Source organism: Eubalaena glacialis, chromosome X (assembly GCF_028564815.1).
Source record: "Eubalaena glacialis isolate mEubGla1 chromosome X, mEubGla1.1.hap2.+ XY, whole genome shotgun sequence".
In the NCBI taxonomy this organism is placed as follows: domain Eukaryota; kingdom Metazoa; phylum Chordata; class Mammalia; order Artiodactyla; family Balaenidae; genus Eubalaena; species Eubalaena glacialis.
The window spans coordinates 112,300,421-112,317,546 of record NC_083736.1 but is presented as its reverse complement, the minus strand read 5'-3'; the positions used below and the strand labels follow the sequence as shown (position 1 = coordinate 112,317,546).

The 17,126-nt window shown below is 46.3% G+C and overlaps 1 protein-coding gene across 2 annotated transcripts in view; it reads right to left on the bottom strand.

The window, feature by feature from the left end:
- GRIA3 (glutamate ionotropic receptor AMPA type subunit 3) overlaps positions 1 to 9,645 on the bottom strand; it is a 285,426-nt gene extending 275,781 nt beyond the window's left edge. For both annotated transcript variants that reach the window (XM_061179160.1, XM_061179159.1), the window contains exons 1-2: positions 9,425 to 9,645; positions 8,096 to 8,254 (exon numbers count right to left, since the gene is read on the bottom strand). In XM_061179160.1, coding sequence (XP_061035143.1) covers positions 8,096 to 8,254; positions 9,425 to 9,515 — 250 coding nt within the window. In that variant the 5' untranslated portion in view covers positions 9,516 to 9,645. The remainder of the gene's footprint in view (positions 1 to 8,095; positions 8,255 to 9,424) is intronic.
- Positions 9,646 to 17,126: the final 7,481 nt, after the last annotated feature.

Here is a 17,126-nt window from a genome sequence, read left to right as displayed (position 1 = left end):
ACTGCCCCCTGAATGCCCACCATCCATTTGGCGCCCCACTCTCTTGGGCTGGTCCCTTGTGCTGGGTCACTTACCCGTCTTGCAAAACCTCCTCTGAGGATCCTGCAAGGTAACAGGTGGTAATCTCATCAAAGAATTCTGGTCAAAATAGTAATGGCTGATAAGGATTTAACTCATCCCCTTCCAGAGATAGCATGCTTGCATTTTAGCACAGGTCTTTGGTGCCGTAACACAAACAAATGAATTTGTGGAATTTCAGACTAATGGCAGGCTGTTGGGGGGCAATATCTGGGGTAATAGGGTGGCAGTCCTCAAATGACACTGGGTAAGCTTTCAATGGCTACCCTGGAGCAGTCCTCAGCTCAAATGTGTTAGAAAGTGACACCACTTCCCCTCCCTTCCCTCTAGCTCTCAATGAGTGCCTGGCACTGGCCTGGAAAATGGAGTCAATTTTTCAGGTTCTTAGGGAACCAGACAGAATTTGGGTTGTGCTGTACATGTTTCTAACCCTGTTGAAGGGAAGTCAGACAGCTGAGGAGCAGATGCTACATGCCCCCTTCTGGCATGCCTTGACCCAGAGAAGCAAAGTGGAAAGGCAGTTGGAACTGCATGCCAACCGTAGCTCTCTTGGGCAGGTTGTTTCTAAAAGGGACAATTTGGGGTGTGGCAAGAAGCCAAGATACTGTCAGCCTGGCTCATGAGCTACCTCCTCTCTCAGCCTGCCTTCCAGTCTCCATTCCAATTCCCTACGAAAAGCAGCTCTAAGTAGATGCTCTCATCAGATGCTCTCATCAGACACCTACAGACATGGCTGAAACGAACACAGCGTGGTTAGGAGTATGATAGGGACATCGTTGAGTCAGAATGAGCCAGATGTGTCTCTTATAGAGCTTTCTTTGAAAGGCATGTGGGTAAGAGCTTGTCTGGGAGAGACTTTTTCTTTGGTAATCACAGTCTCCCTACAAAGAGTGGTTTGAGTACCAGCAGTACTGGCATCACCTGGGAGCTTGCTAGAAATGCAAATTTTTGGACGCTGAAGTCCTGTTGAATCAGAATCTTCATTTTAACAAGATCCCCAGGTCATTGGTGTGCACATGAAAGAAGTGCTGTTCTAGGCTGAATTGTGCCCCGTAGGGTTAAGGGGTCATGACCAGCTGTGTTTCCTTTCCTCATCCTTATCCTTAACCCCATGCCCCCTTCCAAATAAGGACAAATGACGGTCATGTTGAGGACAAGTGCTAAAGAAGCCAGTGGTAGTTAGGAACTGAGGAGAAGGGAAGTCCAGACAGAGGGCTGTAAACACTTACTTCTCTGACCAATGCTCAAACAGAAATCCAGAAGAGAGTACAGTAAGTCCCCTACATACCAACGAGTTCCGTTCCGAGAGCACATTCATAAGTCCAATTTGTTCGTAAGTCCAACAAAGTTAGCCTAGGTACCCAACTAACATAATCGCCTATATAGTACTGTACTGTAATAGGTTTATAATACGTTCGCATCTTTGAAAGTTCGCAACTTGAAGGTTCGTATGTAGGGGACTTACTGTATTCTGCCTCTTTCCACTGGGAGGGAAGCCAGAGTGTATACTTGAGTTAAGGCGAGGGAGGGATGGAGGGAGTGGGGAGGAGACACTGCTCGGCTAGGCTTTCAAGTCCCTCCAGAGGTAGATACTGCCTCATAATCACTGCATTCTACGTGCCATCCCAGGGAAAGAAAGCTTTCAGTCTGAGACCCAGCTTCGTCACCACCTTTCTCCCCTCTTACGACTTCCTTTCCATGCCAGTGCATCCCCTGCCAATGCCCACATAGGCACCTTCAGACTCTACAGCAGCCTCTTTTTTGGTTTGTTTTTTGGTAGTACATACAAAAAGTTTACACTTTTTAAAGAACCACTTTATTGAGGCATGAGTAACATACAAAAAGCTGTATATATTTACTTCTTTAATAAAATGAATCCCTATGACCTTTGGTTGCTTCCCAAATTACCGGAAAGACTTTTAAGTTCAACATGGTGAAGCTGTACCTCCCCTATGCCTTGGGTGTACTTACACCAAACCTACCACATGCAGGGGCCTTTTGACTTTGACCTATAGAGGTGTTCCCTGACCAGGGGCAGCTGATCTCTGGTTTGAGTAGAGTGAACAGCTACTCGGCACCTCATGTCCAGAAACACCCCCATTTGAGTATCTTTCCTTGGAATTGAGGCATTATGGTTCCCATAGTCCCCGGTTTTAAAGCAAACACTCCCCAGTCAGGTATATTAACCCCTTATCAGCCACTTTCAGCAAGATTCTTATATTAGATAAGAAGCCGTCACCCTCAAAGGAGAGTAAAGGCCCTGAGGAGGATGGACTAAGGACAGAGATATTCTGATGGAGAAGGAGCATTAGGTCTGGAAAAGTCCAGAGCAGGAAACAGTCCCTAGGTCAGTTTACTGTGGGTGGGATACCAGAATCACAGGCCAGTTGGACACCAGCAAAAGGGCCTGGGCTGGGCAGGCAGAGCAGGAGGGGAAAATGATGGTGAGAGAAGAGGTAGAAGTGAGAAGAGGACAAATTCTGTCCATGTTAACGTTTTGCCAAGTACCGACCCCTTCCGCGGACTGCTGCCCTGGCTCAAGGCTCACCCCACGCACAGGCTGAGGCTATTTGTCACTCTCTGACTGGAGCCCAGACATCTCCCCAGCAGGGAGGGACTTGCTTCTGTGTCTGCACAACTCCCACACTCCTACTGAAAAATGCCCGGAGCCCCCCACCTGGGGTTTGAATTGCACCCTCCTGTGGACATGTCATCTAATTAGACCCAAAGTATCAAAGCCAAAGGAACAAAGTCAAAACTTGATTTTTTTTTTTTTAATGGGCCAGGTAAAGTATGCAGATAATTTCTCTGACCTTCGAGAAGATGAAGAGTTTTCTGAAAGGTCCTTCAAATATATTTCCTGTCTCAATCTAAGAAGTTAAGAGTTAAATCATCTGAATTAGCATGTTTATCCTCCTCCCCTGAAGGTATGAATTCTACCTTCTAAAATTCTGGCCCTCTCTTAAAATCCATGCTGTCTTTTCATCCTTTAGCCAGTTGTATAAAAATGACAAATCTCTCAGCCACAAAGGAAGACTAATAACGATGCCTCAGAAGCTTCGTTTATTTTTCAATCTCTTAAAATGAAACCAGCCAATCACCTCTGACTACCCATAATAATGAAATTTAAAAATATACCAGGAGCCAAAAACATATCATAGAAACCTCAACCAGCGCCCACTATTCTCATTCAGTCTTGGCAAGTAGGGAGGGAAATGCAGAATTAAGAAGACGACCTCGGATAGAGGCAGAAGTGGGGGATGTGAGAAACTAGTCACATTTTAAGGAAGAAAGTTAAAATTGCTGAGAGGAAGAAAAACCATGGCTCATCTTGCAGTAGGCATAGACGGAGAACCAAGTAGTTTTCTTTGTTCCTTCCCCTCAGACCCTTCCTGCCGCCCCCCACCCCCTCCTTAGTAGATCACCAGGAAGCCACCTTCTAGGGGAGGTGATACACTTTGCTGGAAGCTCACCTTTACAGCCTGCTGATTGCCGTCTATTTTTATGGCCCGAATGAATAGCATCACCTTCCTCCCTCCTCGCCACGTAAAAAATAGATTAAAAAAAACCCATAATAAACCTTGTGAGAAGGTGACTTAAATCTTTGGCGACCTCTTCGTGCTTCAGTAGTCTAAGCCAGCTGGCCAGAGGGGCTGAGAAGTGAGCTAAGCCAGTGAGCTTATGGAAGACTGGCCAGGAGAGAGAGGGAGAGCGGCAAAGGCACAAAGATGGGGGAGTTGGGGGGTGGGAGGTGGAGCTGGAGCTATTGACTTTGGTTAGTGTGTGAAGATCTGTTTGAAGGCGGGAGCCGTGATACTGTGGGTCTTCACCCTGCTTCCAAAGATTACATGAAAAGAACAAACAAAACCCGCCAAAGAGCAGAGAATAGGATCAGGGGAGACATTTCTTTCCCAAATGGACTTAAACCGTTAAATGGATCCTGGCAGTTAGAATAATTAGATAATTTAAATTGTGACTCTGTGGGCAAGAGAGGGAAACCTGTCTCAGCTAAGTACACTTACTTGGTAGCGAAACGCGCTCAGTTATAAAAGGAGCGTGCTCTCAGTTAGCAGGTATATTTCAAATAGCTTGAAAAAAATGAATGGAATAAAAATTTGCAGCTGATGAGTTACATTTAGCCGGCAAAAGGGATTTTGCCTGGGGCTCCGTTAGAGCCTGCACCCCTAAGTCCCACTCTCAGTCCCACCATCACTATTACGCCTCCATCAACAGATTTTTATTTAAGCCAATGTGTTAAGAGCACAATTCTGCGGTGAATAACCTTTAAGGTTACATTTGCCTTTTCCTTGCTTCTTGCAAACAGCGCGTAATCCACGAGCACATTTGTTGGCTGTAAAGGTGTACAACAGCAATTTTTGCAATGACAGTGCAGAGAGGGAATATGAGATCTGTGTGCTAATGAGCTGACACTGCAGAGGCTGGGGTGATGTAGTGTGGAGTGCACTACAAGTGCACAGCAGAAAGACACAGGAGGGGACTTCAAGGGAATCGGAGGCATTTCCTGAGGAACCAGGGCAGCAAGCCACACCAATGGGACCCAGCAGTCCCTTGGTGTTGCCACATTCCCCAAAGCCCTACGATGATCAAATCTGGTTTTTAAAGAACAGACGTGTATACAACTTAAAACGTGTGTAACACCTCTTTTCATAAGTACTGATTATGGGTGTATGGGTGCCCGTGTGTGTGTGTGTGTGTGTGTGTGTGTTTGTATGAATGTATGTATCCTGAAATCATAATATTCACACCATGCTTCTTTCTGGGGCTACCTAGCCAAACTGAAAAGTAAAGCAGCAAACTCAGTTAATCCCTACGAAATAAGAACATGTACTCCAAATCAGCTGAGTCTCTTTGATAAACTTCAATTCACCTCTGAGCTGAGATCCCAAATGAACCACCTTTCAAAGCCAGAGATGCTTTTATTTGCCTCTTAAGATGCGGATTGAAGTCGGAGTCTGTCTTAAGCAAACCTCTTGGGGGTTGTGCAGAAAAGAATTGGTTGCTGGTGAAGAAGAGTCTTTAAATAACTGATGCCTGGGATTCATTGCAGGGAAACTCTCTGAATACATTGGGGGAGGGGATGCAGAGGGAGAGCAGAGAGCAGGGACACATACAGAAGGCATTACCGTTTGTTTATTTTTGGCATATTCGTTTACCTGCATACCTGTGTCCTCAAAAGTGTGTGCCTGCCGCAAGATTGAGGGTGCAGGAAAGATCATGGAAAGAGATCAATTGTAGTGTTAGGGGAAGCTGAAACTAGGAGTTTTGAATGGGAAGAGGGGAAAGTTTCTTTAATTTTTGCCATTCTATTCCATATTGAACCAGACAGGAGAGGTGGGTGAGCAGGTTTGGACTCATCTGGGGTTTTCTCAAATTCTCCCTAAGTCTCCAGGGAGGGGCAGGCTAGAGGATCCAGGGTTTTTTTTTCTCTGTGCAATAAATTGTAAGAATGGAACCAGGGGTCACCTGCCAGGCTCCAGTGCTGAACTAGTATTGTGTGCCGACATCTGTGATATGTGATCTTCACTTCCATGAGAAAAGAACTATCAAGGCCAGGGAAAGAAATGAGATACACCTGCAGGGCTTCCCTGGCCCCGTGAAATGATTGTTTTCTGCATTCAGAGACTATCAGACGGTGGTTGGACTAGTCATCTTTCTCATACTAAGATTGTAGGTAGCAGCTGCCAGGAGACAGCTTTGAGATCTGGCCCCCATTCAATGATTGTGACATTCAGAGAGGACTGTTTCGGGGACCGGAGAAGATGACAGCTTTCCTCCTCTGTCTTCTGAGCTGTAAAGTCTGAGTGTGCAACAGGCAGCTGGGTACACATCACTGGTTTCTGGAAATCTCTCCTGTGTAAGTCAGTGTGTGCATATGTGTGTATTTGGCATAGCTAAGGGCAAGGTCGCCTTTTTGTTTTGTCTTTCCTGTTGCCCAGTAAGCCACACCCCTTATGCCACACTTTCAAACCCCCAGCCATAACCCAGCCTTATAAGCTTGTAAGATGAAGTGTTGTGGACTTACGGCAGTGGCGGGCCGGGGCGGGGGGGGGTTGATCAATTTCTTTTCCTTTCATGGTTGTCCCTTTATTGCCCTGAGAGGTAAGGCATTAAGGCAACTCAACACCAATACAGATGACTTAGTGCCTGTTCTCAAACCTGAGCTTTTCACATGGCAAGGATCATTTCCTGATTGCTCCTTGAGTAGCCTTCTGATGGCCCTGGGCTGGCTAGTGTCAATCTGATTTGACCATAAACAGCAAGACCAAAAACCTTGGAAATTAATCATTCCTGAGAAGTCAATTAGCACTCTTATCTCAGTCAACATCAGTGGAAAGACACTAAAGTGAGTTGAAATAAACATTATCCATTATAAATAATAATAAATCTGGGTAGTTTCATGTATTTGGTTTTAAATCTGTTCTAACTGATATTTAGGAAGCTGCCTTTGGAATTCGGCCTCTTGACAAGATCTCAGGGCTGCAGGATTAAGAGTCAGATGTGTGTTGTAAGTGTGCTGAAGAGACAGGCTGGGATTACCAAAATCAGATGCAAAGTATAGACAGACATTTTGTAACTTTCACACTTAGCTGGAGTTAATAAGCTCCTATTTTTGTCAATGTCGGAAAGCCAAAGCATGTCAAATACAGAGTATCTCAGAACATGTTCATATAAGGATCTGTACCTTCAGGTAAAATTTTCTTAAAGCTGATACCTGTCACAATTTCTTGCAAAGTAATTCACCTCCATCCCCTTGACCTAAGTCTTCAAATCCAAGGAAGCTGTGCCCTTGGAGACCCTTTCAACAGTTTTTGGAAATCACATATCCTTTGAGGCAGAAGAATTTGAAGAAAGTCATATACAAAGTTTCACCCAACCAAATATAAACATCATTTCTCCCCTGAAAGAAAATCAAAAATCAAAAATTCCCAACTACACCAGCCATAAAAGCAAAACATATTTATGCCATCCTCACCCTCATTGTTGTGAAAACTTTTCATGAAATAAGCTCAGATGAAGAATTATCAGTCTTTCTCATAAAACATTCAAGAAAAACATGTGTCCAACAAGCTATTAGTCATCTAGGTTCCCGTGGTTTTACTTCTCAAAATGAAATGTCCCCACAGGAACAATCACAGGGCACAACTAGCTGTTTCAGAAACTGCTTTGGGGGCTGATGAAATTCTTCCCTTTTGGTATTCGGTTTTCCTGCTGCAAGCCTCCGCCTTCCACCTTTTGCTCTAAGTTAAGAACTGTGTTGTCCTTAACAATGGCGGGGGTGGGGGGAGTTGAACAACACTAGGGGAGACAGAACAGAAGTAGCTTTCCAAAGAGTCACCTGAGCACTTTCTCCCTTCCCCTCAGTTTGCCAGGCGTTCATCACTTGTAATCAGTTTGTAGTCTCATCAGTTCCTATCAGAGCTCTCTCGGTAAGAAAGGTGATATTCTAGGACAGAAAGAGGCCAGGTAACCCAGCCTGATCTGTCCCTTAAGGTCACTTGTTTGTAGAATTTCTCATATTTGGCTCCTATATATTAAGCGATTGTCAGATTCAGCTCATTCCTACAGCCAGGTGCTAGCTTTAACAGTCAAGTAATGCACATCCTGAATTGACTCAATCAAGAGGCTTCTTTCTTTAATCTCAACTGAAGAAATTTCCCTGAACAACCATGCTATTTTTTCTCTTTTTTTTTCCCAGCCAAAGGAAAAAAAAAGGGAGGGGGTTGCGGGGGAGGGAGCGCCAGTTTAGCAGGGAGGAAAATGAAACTTTTGCATGAAACATTATTCACAACAGAGTTTTGTGTACTTGCCTTAAGTCCCTCCCTCAGCAGGATCCTCTGGAGTTGATTTATGTCACATGAAACCTGGATTGACTAGAGCTCCTAAAATGTCTACTAAGGCAATCACCACCCCAGCACTTACGCAGACCCCAAGTCCCACAAGCAAAATGCAAATGAGGTTCCCAGGTCCCAAAAGGAGGAAAAGCGGATCTACTTACAAGCATTAGTCACAGAAAAACTATTGGAAGAATCCAAATGATCTACGTGGTAATTCAAATGGAAGGGCTTCTCGGTGGTGTTCTGATTGGTGTTGTATAACTGCACAGCAAAGCGGAAAGCGCTGTGCTCCTGCACCGTGTTTCTCATGAAAAGTCCACCTATAAGCAAAGGGAACCAAGATTTGGCTTGTGTCCCGCCCAGAAGCGGTTAGAAACTGGGGAGCTACAGATAGGCGATAACCTCTCAGTGATACCCGGGTGCATGATCATGATTGATTTTCAACCTGTGTGTCTTTGAAGACTCTTGTGAACTCAAATTTTGGCCAAGAGAAACCTAGCTTTCGTCTAAAGAGTCGGAGGAGAGGCTGGAGAGAAGGGGGAAAGGGGAAAGAGGGAAGAGGAGGCTGCTTTGGGGTAGGACGATGGAACCAAGAGTGGGACTTGGTTCTTTCTCAGGCGGTAGCTTCCTTTCCCCTCTTCCTCCGCTACCTCCCATCTCCACAAGCTGGTTCATCTTTTCCTGGCGCAAAGGGAAAGGTTGGGAAGAAAAACAATTCCATTCCCCCTGCTGCCCCATCCTGTTCCCCACAGGCCCCCGCTCCCCCCTGACAGTACAGGGGCCTGGTTCTGTAATGGCAATAATTCTAACTTCTTGACTAGTAAATCCAGGGAGAAGCCGAGAGAACTCCCTCCCAGCGCCCGGGAGCCGGGCTCCAGACAGACACAGCGGCAATTCACGAATTCGTGGTCTGCGTGACTTCGCCGCTCGCTGGCTCAGCTCCTAGTCTCACCCCCGCCTCCTACCCCATCCGCCACTGACCTCGGTTGCTGCCCGGGTCTGGGGGAATCCAGGGTGGGCTTCCACCTCCCCCAGCGCTAGCCGGTCTCCCGGGACCCGGAGACGCGGGACAGGGCGCCCCGGACCGGGTTACGCGCCCTGGCGCAGCCAGACAGGCGGCATCACCCTGGGACAACTTCCAGCGGCGGCACGCACGCCATGGCAAAGTCCAGAGCAGCGAGCCGAAAAGCCGTGACTCTTCGCCCGGCTGCAGCCTCCCAGCCTCTGGCATGCCTCCCCTGCTCCGCTCGGCTCGGAAAAGGCGGCAGCCCACCCCGCCAAGCCCCAGGAGATCACCTCTCTGGTTCCCGATGCTCCCCAGACCAGCCAGCTCTCTGAGGCTCAGATCCCCGAGATTCCTGCCCGATCCCCGTCCCCAGTCCCTTCCCAGGCCATGCAGGACAGGGACCCGCGGCCGCAGTAGCCACGCCAGGGCAGTGGTCTCGGGTGCAAGAAAGCCCGGCCCGACCGGCGGGCTGGCTCGCGCTTACCTATGCTGATGGTGTTGGGGAATCCTCCGTGAGAATGACCCAAAAGCCCCAGGACTAAAAAGAAGACCGCCCGGAGCACGCTTTGCCCCATTTTCTTCTGCCTGGCCGTGCTACGCCTAGAACGAAGCTGACAAGAGCATGGGCGCAACTCGGGAGTCTTCAAAATAATAATAGAAAAAGAAAAAGAATTCGCCGGCTCTTTCACCCCCTCCCCTCAACTTGCTCTCGCTCACTCTTCCTTTCCACCCCACACTAGTCCTCCTCCTCCACCACCTCCTCTCTTCTCTCTCTCTCTCTCTCTCTCTCTCTCTCTCTCTCTCTCTCTCTCTCTCTCTCTCGCTTCCAGGCTCTCTCACACCCCCTCCCCGCCCCCCACCTCACTTCTGTCTTCACACCAATCTGGAAGGCGGGTTCATTGGCTGCAAGCTCGGTTCGCCAAAGCGATCTCCCTCCCTATCTCTAAGACAGAGAGAGACAGAGAGAGAGAGAATAAAAGCCCAAAACCCAAAACAAAACAAAAAAGACAAAACACAGAAAAACAAACAAATCCCCCAAAGAAACAAAAGAGAGAGAGAAAGAAAAAAAGAAAGAAATTAAAAGAAAATCTGAGACTTTTCTCCCCCAGAAGATGGTGGGTCTAAAGACGGGAAAAAAAGAAGGAAAGAGCGAAAAGGCTCAGCGGCGGTGAATTGGGCTCTTCCAATTGGGCCGGTAGGGGGATATTGATCAAAGTTGATCTGACGTGGAATTAAAGCCGCACACCGCTTAGCTCCACTGCAAACTGCAGCCGCGGACTGCAAAGCCTCAGCGCTGGCGTTTGTCAACACGGGAGATGGAATCGATAGAAATACACTAGTCCTCACGTGGGCCAGCCTTTCAAGCTACAGCCAGCTTTTTAAAGAAAAGAAGAAAGAAAAGCTGCATTGTCTGTGCGTTTGTGCGTCTGGCTTAAAGAAGGAGGGTCTTGGGGGGTGGGCAGTGAGTGATTACTCTGGAGTCTTTGTAGAGACTCAGAGAAGCAGTTCCCATCACAATGCGCCCGAAGATGCTGCGCATGCCCGGGCCATGCCGCTCAGTTTTCACAGCGGAGATCCGAGAGCGAGTAAAGAAGCCCTCACCCCCGCAGCTCTGGGAGGCGAGACCTCCCCGGACCCAAGCGCAGAGCCGGGCTTATGGGGGAGGGGGGAGAGGGCGGTGTTGGGCAGCGAGGGGCTGACAGCTTTGGAGGGCGTGGAGAAGTACGTGCGTGGAGGGGTTAACTAAAAGGTTAATGAAAAGGACAGCCAGTCCCAACAACGAAGGAGGAGAGAGGTGTGGGAATGAGTTGGGATACTGGTGGGGATTCAAAGTTAAGGTTAGAGGAAACTGTTCCTGGCTGCCTTGCTCCCTTGGTCTTGCCTTTGGACATAGCAGCCTAGGCCCCTGACTGATGACCGCAGAGGCCATTAATTCCCCTCACTTCTCTTTCTTGTCTAAGGGGAGGAAAGAACCTTGGAAGTAGGCAGTGCAGCCTGGGTCTCTGTTGGGGGTGATACCCTCCACAAAATCCCATGGATGAACCTCTTGGGCTGTAGACACCTCTCCCTAGCCCCTTTCTCCAGTGGTGAGAAAAAAGAAGACTCTATCTCCCAAGTCTTTCGCACCTACCCCAGCTACTCTGGAAGAGACTGATTTTGTCCCTCCCCACACCAGCTGTTCTTTTTTTTTTTCATATCTTCTCCTCCTGGTCCACGTGGAAAATGAATCTTACTGCCAGCCTACAGCAAAATGGTACACATGGGGCAGGGGATATCAAGGCAGGGGCCCAGGGCCCCAACTGGCACACTGATTACGCCAGAACTTTGGATTTGATGTGACATATGTTGGAGCCTGGAACAGATAGTTTCCAAACCCTTGGGCAACCAGAAAAATGGTACTAGGCTCTTCCCAAATTTCTATCCATTCTGATAATGTAAAATCTCTTCCTACCCCACCACCCATGGAAATCTTTTGTCTCCATTTGGATAGTCCATGGTAAAGAGTGAGGGAGAAACCTGGGAGTCACAGAAGCCTAAATTTGCAAGTGGTTGGAGTATTAGGACGAAAGGGGTAGCAGAGACTAGGTTGGCTACCCCTTGACAAATGTGGAGTGTGAGATAGCGTGGTTCAGGAACATAGGAGACAGGTCCAGGTTCGAATCTATATTCCATCATATAGAGGCATTGTGTGACCTTGAGCGACTTTCTTAATCTGAACCCCTATTCAGATTTTCACCTGCAAAATGGGAATACTAATATTTCTTTCCTGATAGAGTGGTTGCGGATTAAATAAGATAGTGGATGTAAATGCATCTTAATTCAGTGCCTGACTAGGAAAAATCAATAAATGTTAATTTCCAAACTCTCTTCCCTCTTTCTCACCTTTTGAAAGTGCCCTTTTCTCCCCCAAAGTGCCTCATGCTGTCAGCCTCCCATTTCTCCACCATCCGCCAAACCTCAGACTCTGCTACCCAGTCTTTGCCAATGTTCCACATCAGTCTTCCCAACATAGATCCTCAAGGGCCCTAGGAGACAGGAGAGAATCTGGTAGATAAATCTTTACTAAGGTTCTAATGGCAGGCAGTGGCAATTTAATATTAAAAATGACACATTTAGAGAACCTCTACTCTGTGCCAGGCACTATATGTTCCTCCTTTTAGATAACATAGTTGCATTTTAATAGGAGCCTTCAATGCCTTGACCCAAAGGAATAACTCTAGTGAGGAGTTTCAGTTTGATTTCAGGTGGATGGACAACATATTTTGGACGGAAGCGGGCAGCTTTCAGCACACCTCACTTCACTCCTGAAGGCATCCAGGTCCCCATCCATGCTTGGCTAACACTGAGCAGCAGCGGATGAAGAGATTTGGGGCCATCTTCAGTCATTTGTCTTGAAGAGTAACGGGGTGGGTCGGTAACAAAAGATGAGAGGAAGAAAGGCATCTCAGTGTCTCTGCACTTGAAATTCTCCATTGAATTCATCTCTGTAAATGGCACCCATCCCTTCCATTTTCAGTCTCCCCTCTCCACTACCTTTTTCCTCTCTTTCACCTGCTGCCACTCTTTCAACTTTTCACTGTCAGCGGCAGCTGTTGGCAGAATGGGGCTAGTCCCATCTGAGCCAGCAGGGACGCAGTGGTGGACTAGGCATACTGCTGTTGGTGGAAAAGCCTGCTTAGTACAAGCAAATACTTTTGCAATCGATCCCTCATCCAAGAAAGCAGTGAGATGCTATTTGAACTTCATCTCTGGTTTTCCAATGAGGAGCTAGAGACTGTACTAGCAGCATCGTAGCCACCAGAAGTTGCCAACAAAGCCCCAAATCTAGCTCTCCCTCTGTGGTTAAGAGGTACCCCTTCTCCACTCAGGAGTACCTGCTAGTCTTAGGACCCGAGGTTTGCACTTTTAAATGAGCTCAATGATACAGTTTAAGCAGCAAGAAAATAATTTTTTGCAGTTCTTATTGAGAAGTTGTTCCGTATTCTTTCATGAGATGGTTGGTCAGGTACAGTCACAAGAGGGGACACAGGAGAGGCATAGGGAAATGAAGCTTATTATACTCACACGTCCTAGAGAAACAGTCAAGTATACCACAAAGGGGGACCACATGGGGGGGCACCAAGGGAAGGGGCTCAACCAAGGAAGTGGGAAGATGAGAGAGAGACAGAGAGAGAGAGAAACAGAGACCCAGGGGAAAGTGCCTTTATTGGGGGTCAGGATAGAGTATACAAGCAAAAGGCATGAGGGAATTTCATTGGTATATTTGATTGACATTAGGTGACAGTCAAGGGAGAACAAGAATGGGATCTTGTGGCAGGGGCCAGCCTTACCACACTGATGCACCTGGTCACCTGGCAGGGTGCTCACAGCCTGTTTGTGGGGATGTTGAGGCAGCAAAAAATAATAATAGTAATAATAAGTTTTAAAATTTACAACACAAAACTGAAAATAGTACTTCCCTCTTGAAGTTTCTGTTTTAGGCTTGGGATGGGACACTTGGGTAAGCAAAAAGAAACGTCAGCCAGTGGAATTTGGAGACGGGGTCTATATCATACATTAAGCTCCATACTTATTAACTTGATACTTTGCAAATAAGAAAAATAATGATGAAAATCATTCTGATTCATTGGGAGGAAACTGCTCTACCCTTTAAAGTTAATGAAACCAAGATACTCTATCCTTTGCCTAATGGAATGATAACTTTCTCACCGTTTGACTTGAAACTTTGATTTCTTCAACAAACGTTTGACCACCTGCTATATGACAGGCTCTGCTAGGCACCAGGGATTTAAGGAAGCAAGACAGTTTCTGCTTTCAGTGAATTTCAAGTTCAAAGAGGAGCAGATGTATTCACTGGGAGTGACAATCTAACATGGTAAGTGCTGTGAAAACAGTAAGCACCAGCTACCATGGCGGTATAGAGGAAGGTGTTTAAATGTCTGAAACAAAGTACTTCCCTTATCCCAGATTCAATCCCATGCCACTAAAAAGAGAAGACAGAGCAACATGATTTCTAAGGACTCTTCCTGCTCTCATGTTCTATGGTCCTATGATTCCATGAGGCAGGATTATCTCAGGGTCAGAAAACCTGTCCAAACTTTAGCCTGCACTCTAATCAAGGAACTAATCTAGGTACTGCTGATTCTTTATAGTTGTCTTTTGCACTTCCATTCCTGGATACTTTGGGAAGAATAGAGTCCAGCTACATCTGGAGACTCAGGTTGGGTGTGACATCTAAGAAAGATTGGGTCCTCCATGTTGCTTCTCTGTCATCCAGACTTCTCCATTATACCACCTCCTCCAGAAACTTCTGTAGAAATCCTCTATGTAGGTATCAACCTAGGTGCTGCTGAATAAATCCACGGCCCTGAGGATCTGAAATTCCAGGCACGGGCCTGGTTGGAACTGCTTTTGGTGGGAGTATATATGTGAGTCAGAGGAGGAGCCTTTTGAACTCAGGTTTAATATGCCCAGAAATGGATCCATAGCAACTTCCAGGAGACAGTCACACCAAGTGAGCAGTGGTCATGGAAGCAATTGTTTATCTCAAATGGTTTTCAGATTGGCTTGTTTTTTTAATAGATGGTAAGGGTGTTTAGAACTCATTATTTTTTTGACCTGAAGACATCTCCAGGAGCTGTCTTGGGGCACTGTTACTTGGAGGTGATCTTTCACTTTTAGTATCCCTCTTCCAACCTTTTCTCTCTGGACTAAACACTTTCATACTGCCTCCTTTAGTCACGCTCAGCGCTAGTGAGCATGCTCTTGACCCCTTCAGTTCCTATATCAGTTAGGATGCTTCATGCTTCAGATAAGACAGAACCCAAAAAAACTGGCACAAACAATAAGGGAAATGCATTGGCTCATGTTAACTGGAAGGGACAGAGGTAGGGCTGGCTTGAGGTTTGATTGGACTCAGTAGTTCAAAATTTTTATCAGAGACCTACTTTCTTTTCCTCTCTCCTTTCTGCTTCCCACATGATGGCAAAATGTCTGTAGTCTTTCTTGTCTTCACATCTGCATCGCATCTTTTTATATCATCGGTTCAAAATGAATCACATGACCATTCCTGATCTAATCCTTTGGCCTAGCAATGTCATGCTTAGGCCACATGAACCAATCACCATGGCATGGTGGATTATGCCCCATCCATAGAGCTGAGAGTAGGGAGTAGAGTCAGTCCTCCCCACCCCTCACCAAACCACATGACTGACACACAGTGGGAGGAGGGAAAGATGGAGGTTGGGAAACAACCACAATAACCACTAAAATCCCTATCTTCCCAAGTGCCAGTTCCCAGAGAATTGTGAGTCGTAGTAATTTTACTCTTGAAATGTCTACAGGCCCCTGATGACTTGCTGAAATGGTCTTGTCTTTGGTCCATTAGACATAGACTGCTCAATGGTGAGATCTTTCTGTTATTTTAGCAATTCAGTCCCCTAAATTCAGTTCATGATGCTTCTGCTTGCTATTTAATTCTTCTCTTAAGAGAACCATGTTATATTGAGTGTCCAGGGTGAGAAACTATTATAGAAATAATTTCTTTTCCTAGGGGTAGAGGCAAATAGGCTTCCAGATCTTTTCAGATAGGGACCTAGTGACTCGTCCCCATGTCCTTCTCAGGTTAAGCAGAGGTCTAGACTATGAAACTGAGGAATCAGAGAGGTTTAGTGACCAGCTCAAGGTCACACAGCCAAGTGGTGGGGAATTGATTTTCTTATCCCTCTAGGGCTTTATCCACCAGACCAGAGTCTCCTTAATGCTGTGAGAGAATTGAATCATAACAAATATATTCTGCTAGGATGGGTACATCTTAGCAAGTAATTATCCCCTGGTGGGCTCTGAATGGGCTTGAAAACTGCAGATGGAAATCACATGGCTTCAGGACTCCAGCTTCTCACAAAGTGACATTCTTATAAGCTGCAATGTTTCTCTGATGGGAAGTGTTAATTTATTGTGAATCATTCCAGGTTACCTCCCACAGATGATATTGTTGACATTTTTATTAATGTCCACTTTTTTTTTTTTTTTTTTTTTTTTACCCCTCTGGGAAAGGTAGAAACTGCCACTGTGAAATAGCACAGGCAAGTCAGGTGGAAATTAATCCCCACCCTAAAACTGGCTCTGCATCCCAGCCCTAGTTGGGAAGGGGCTGCATATTCAAGCAGATCTTAGAATTTAATTGAGGAATTCTGGGTGCCAATTGGTTGAGGAGTTACGCTTTTATACTCAACTGGAAAAGTTTCCATTTTTTGGAGTACTTATGAAAATCAGAAACTGACTCCAGATTCTGAAACTCACATGACTGTATGTCAGGAACCGAGTCAGCATTATGCCATAGCATATGAAGGCAGATAGGCTTGTTTCCTCATTTTTAAGGTGTGTGTCTGTGTCGGGGTGGTGATGATGAGGTTTGGATGGGTAAAGCACATGTGTTGGATTGAATGAGTGCTCCAATTAGTACCTCCTTCCCACATCCCTACCTTTCTCATGGCCCCATTGTGGTTAATTTATTTCTCTGCCCCTTGACTTCGGATTTGGCCACGTGACTTGTTTTGGCTAATGGCATGTGGGTAGGAGTGACAGTATACCTTTTCCAGCTTATGTCTTAAGAAACCTCATGCAGTTCTGCTTGCCATCTTCACCGCTGTCAGTGCCATGAGAAGAACAGGTACCAGCTAGTTTGCTGGTCCAGGAAGGATGAAAGACAGGTGGAGCAGAACTGCCCCAGGTGACTTCACAGACCTGAAATGAGAAACAGTACCATCTCAGCTGCTACAATCTGTAGCAGAGCTGCCCAGTTGAGCTCAGACTAGATCAGCTGAGCCACAGCCAACCTGCAGATGGGTGAGGAATGATAAATGATTATTGTTTTAAGCCATTAAGATTTTGGGACTAACTAATACAGCAGGCATTGGCAGTGGTGTGTTTCTATGAGTGATCTAAGGCTAGGGCGATCATGAATCCTGGTGTGCCCAGGACAATTCAGTTTATGCCCATTGTCCTGGCATAAGTTCCCCTTTCACTCTCAAAAGTATCCCAGCTTGAGTGATAAATTCTATGGTCCACCTAGCTGAGGCAGCGTGTGGCTTATGCGCTTACTCTAAGGGCCAGATGAAAGACTTGCTATCTGCTTGTTTGCCACTTCCCGCTTCTTTTTTTTTTTGGCCACACTGCATGGTGGC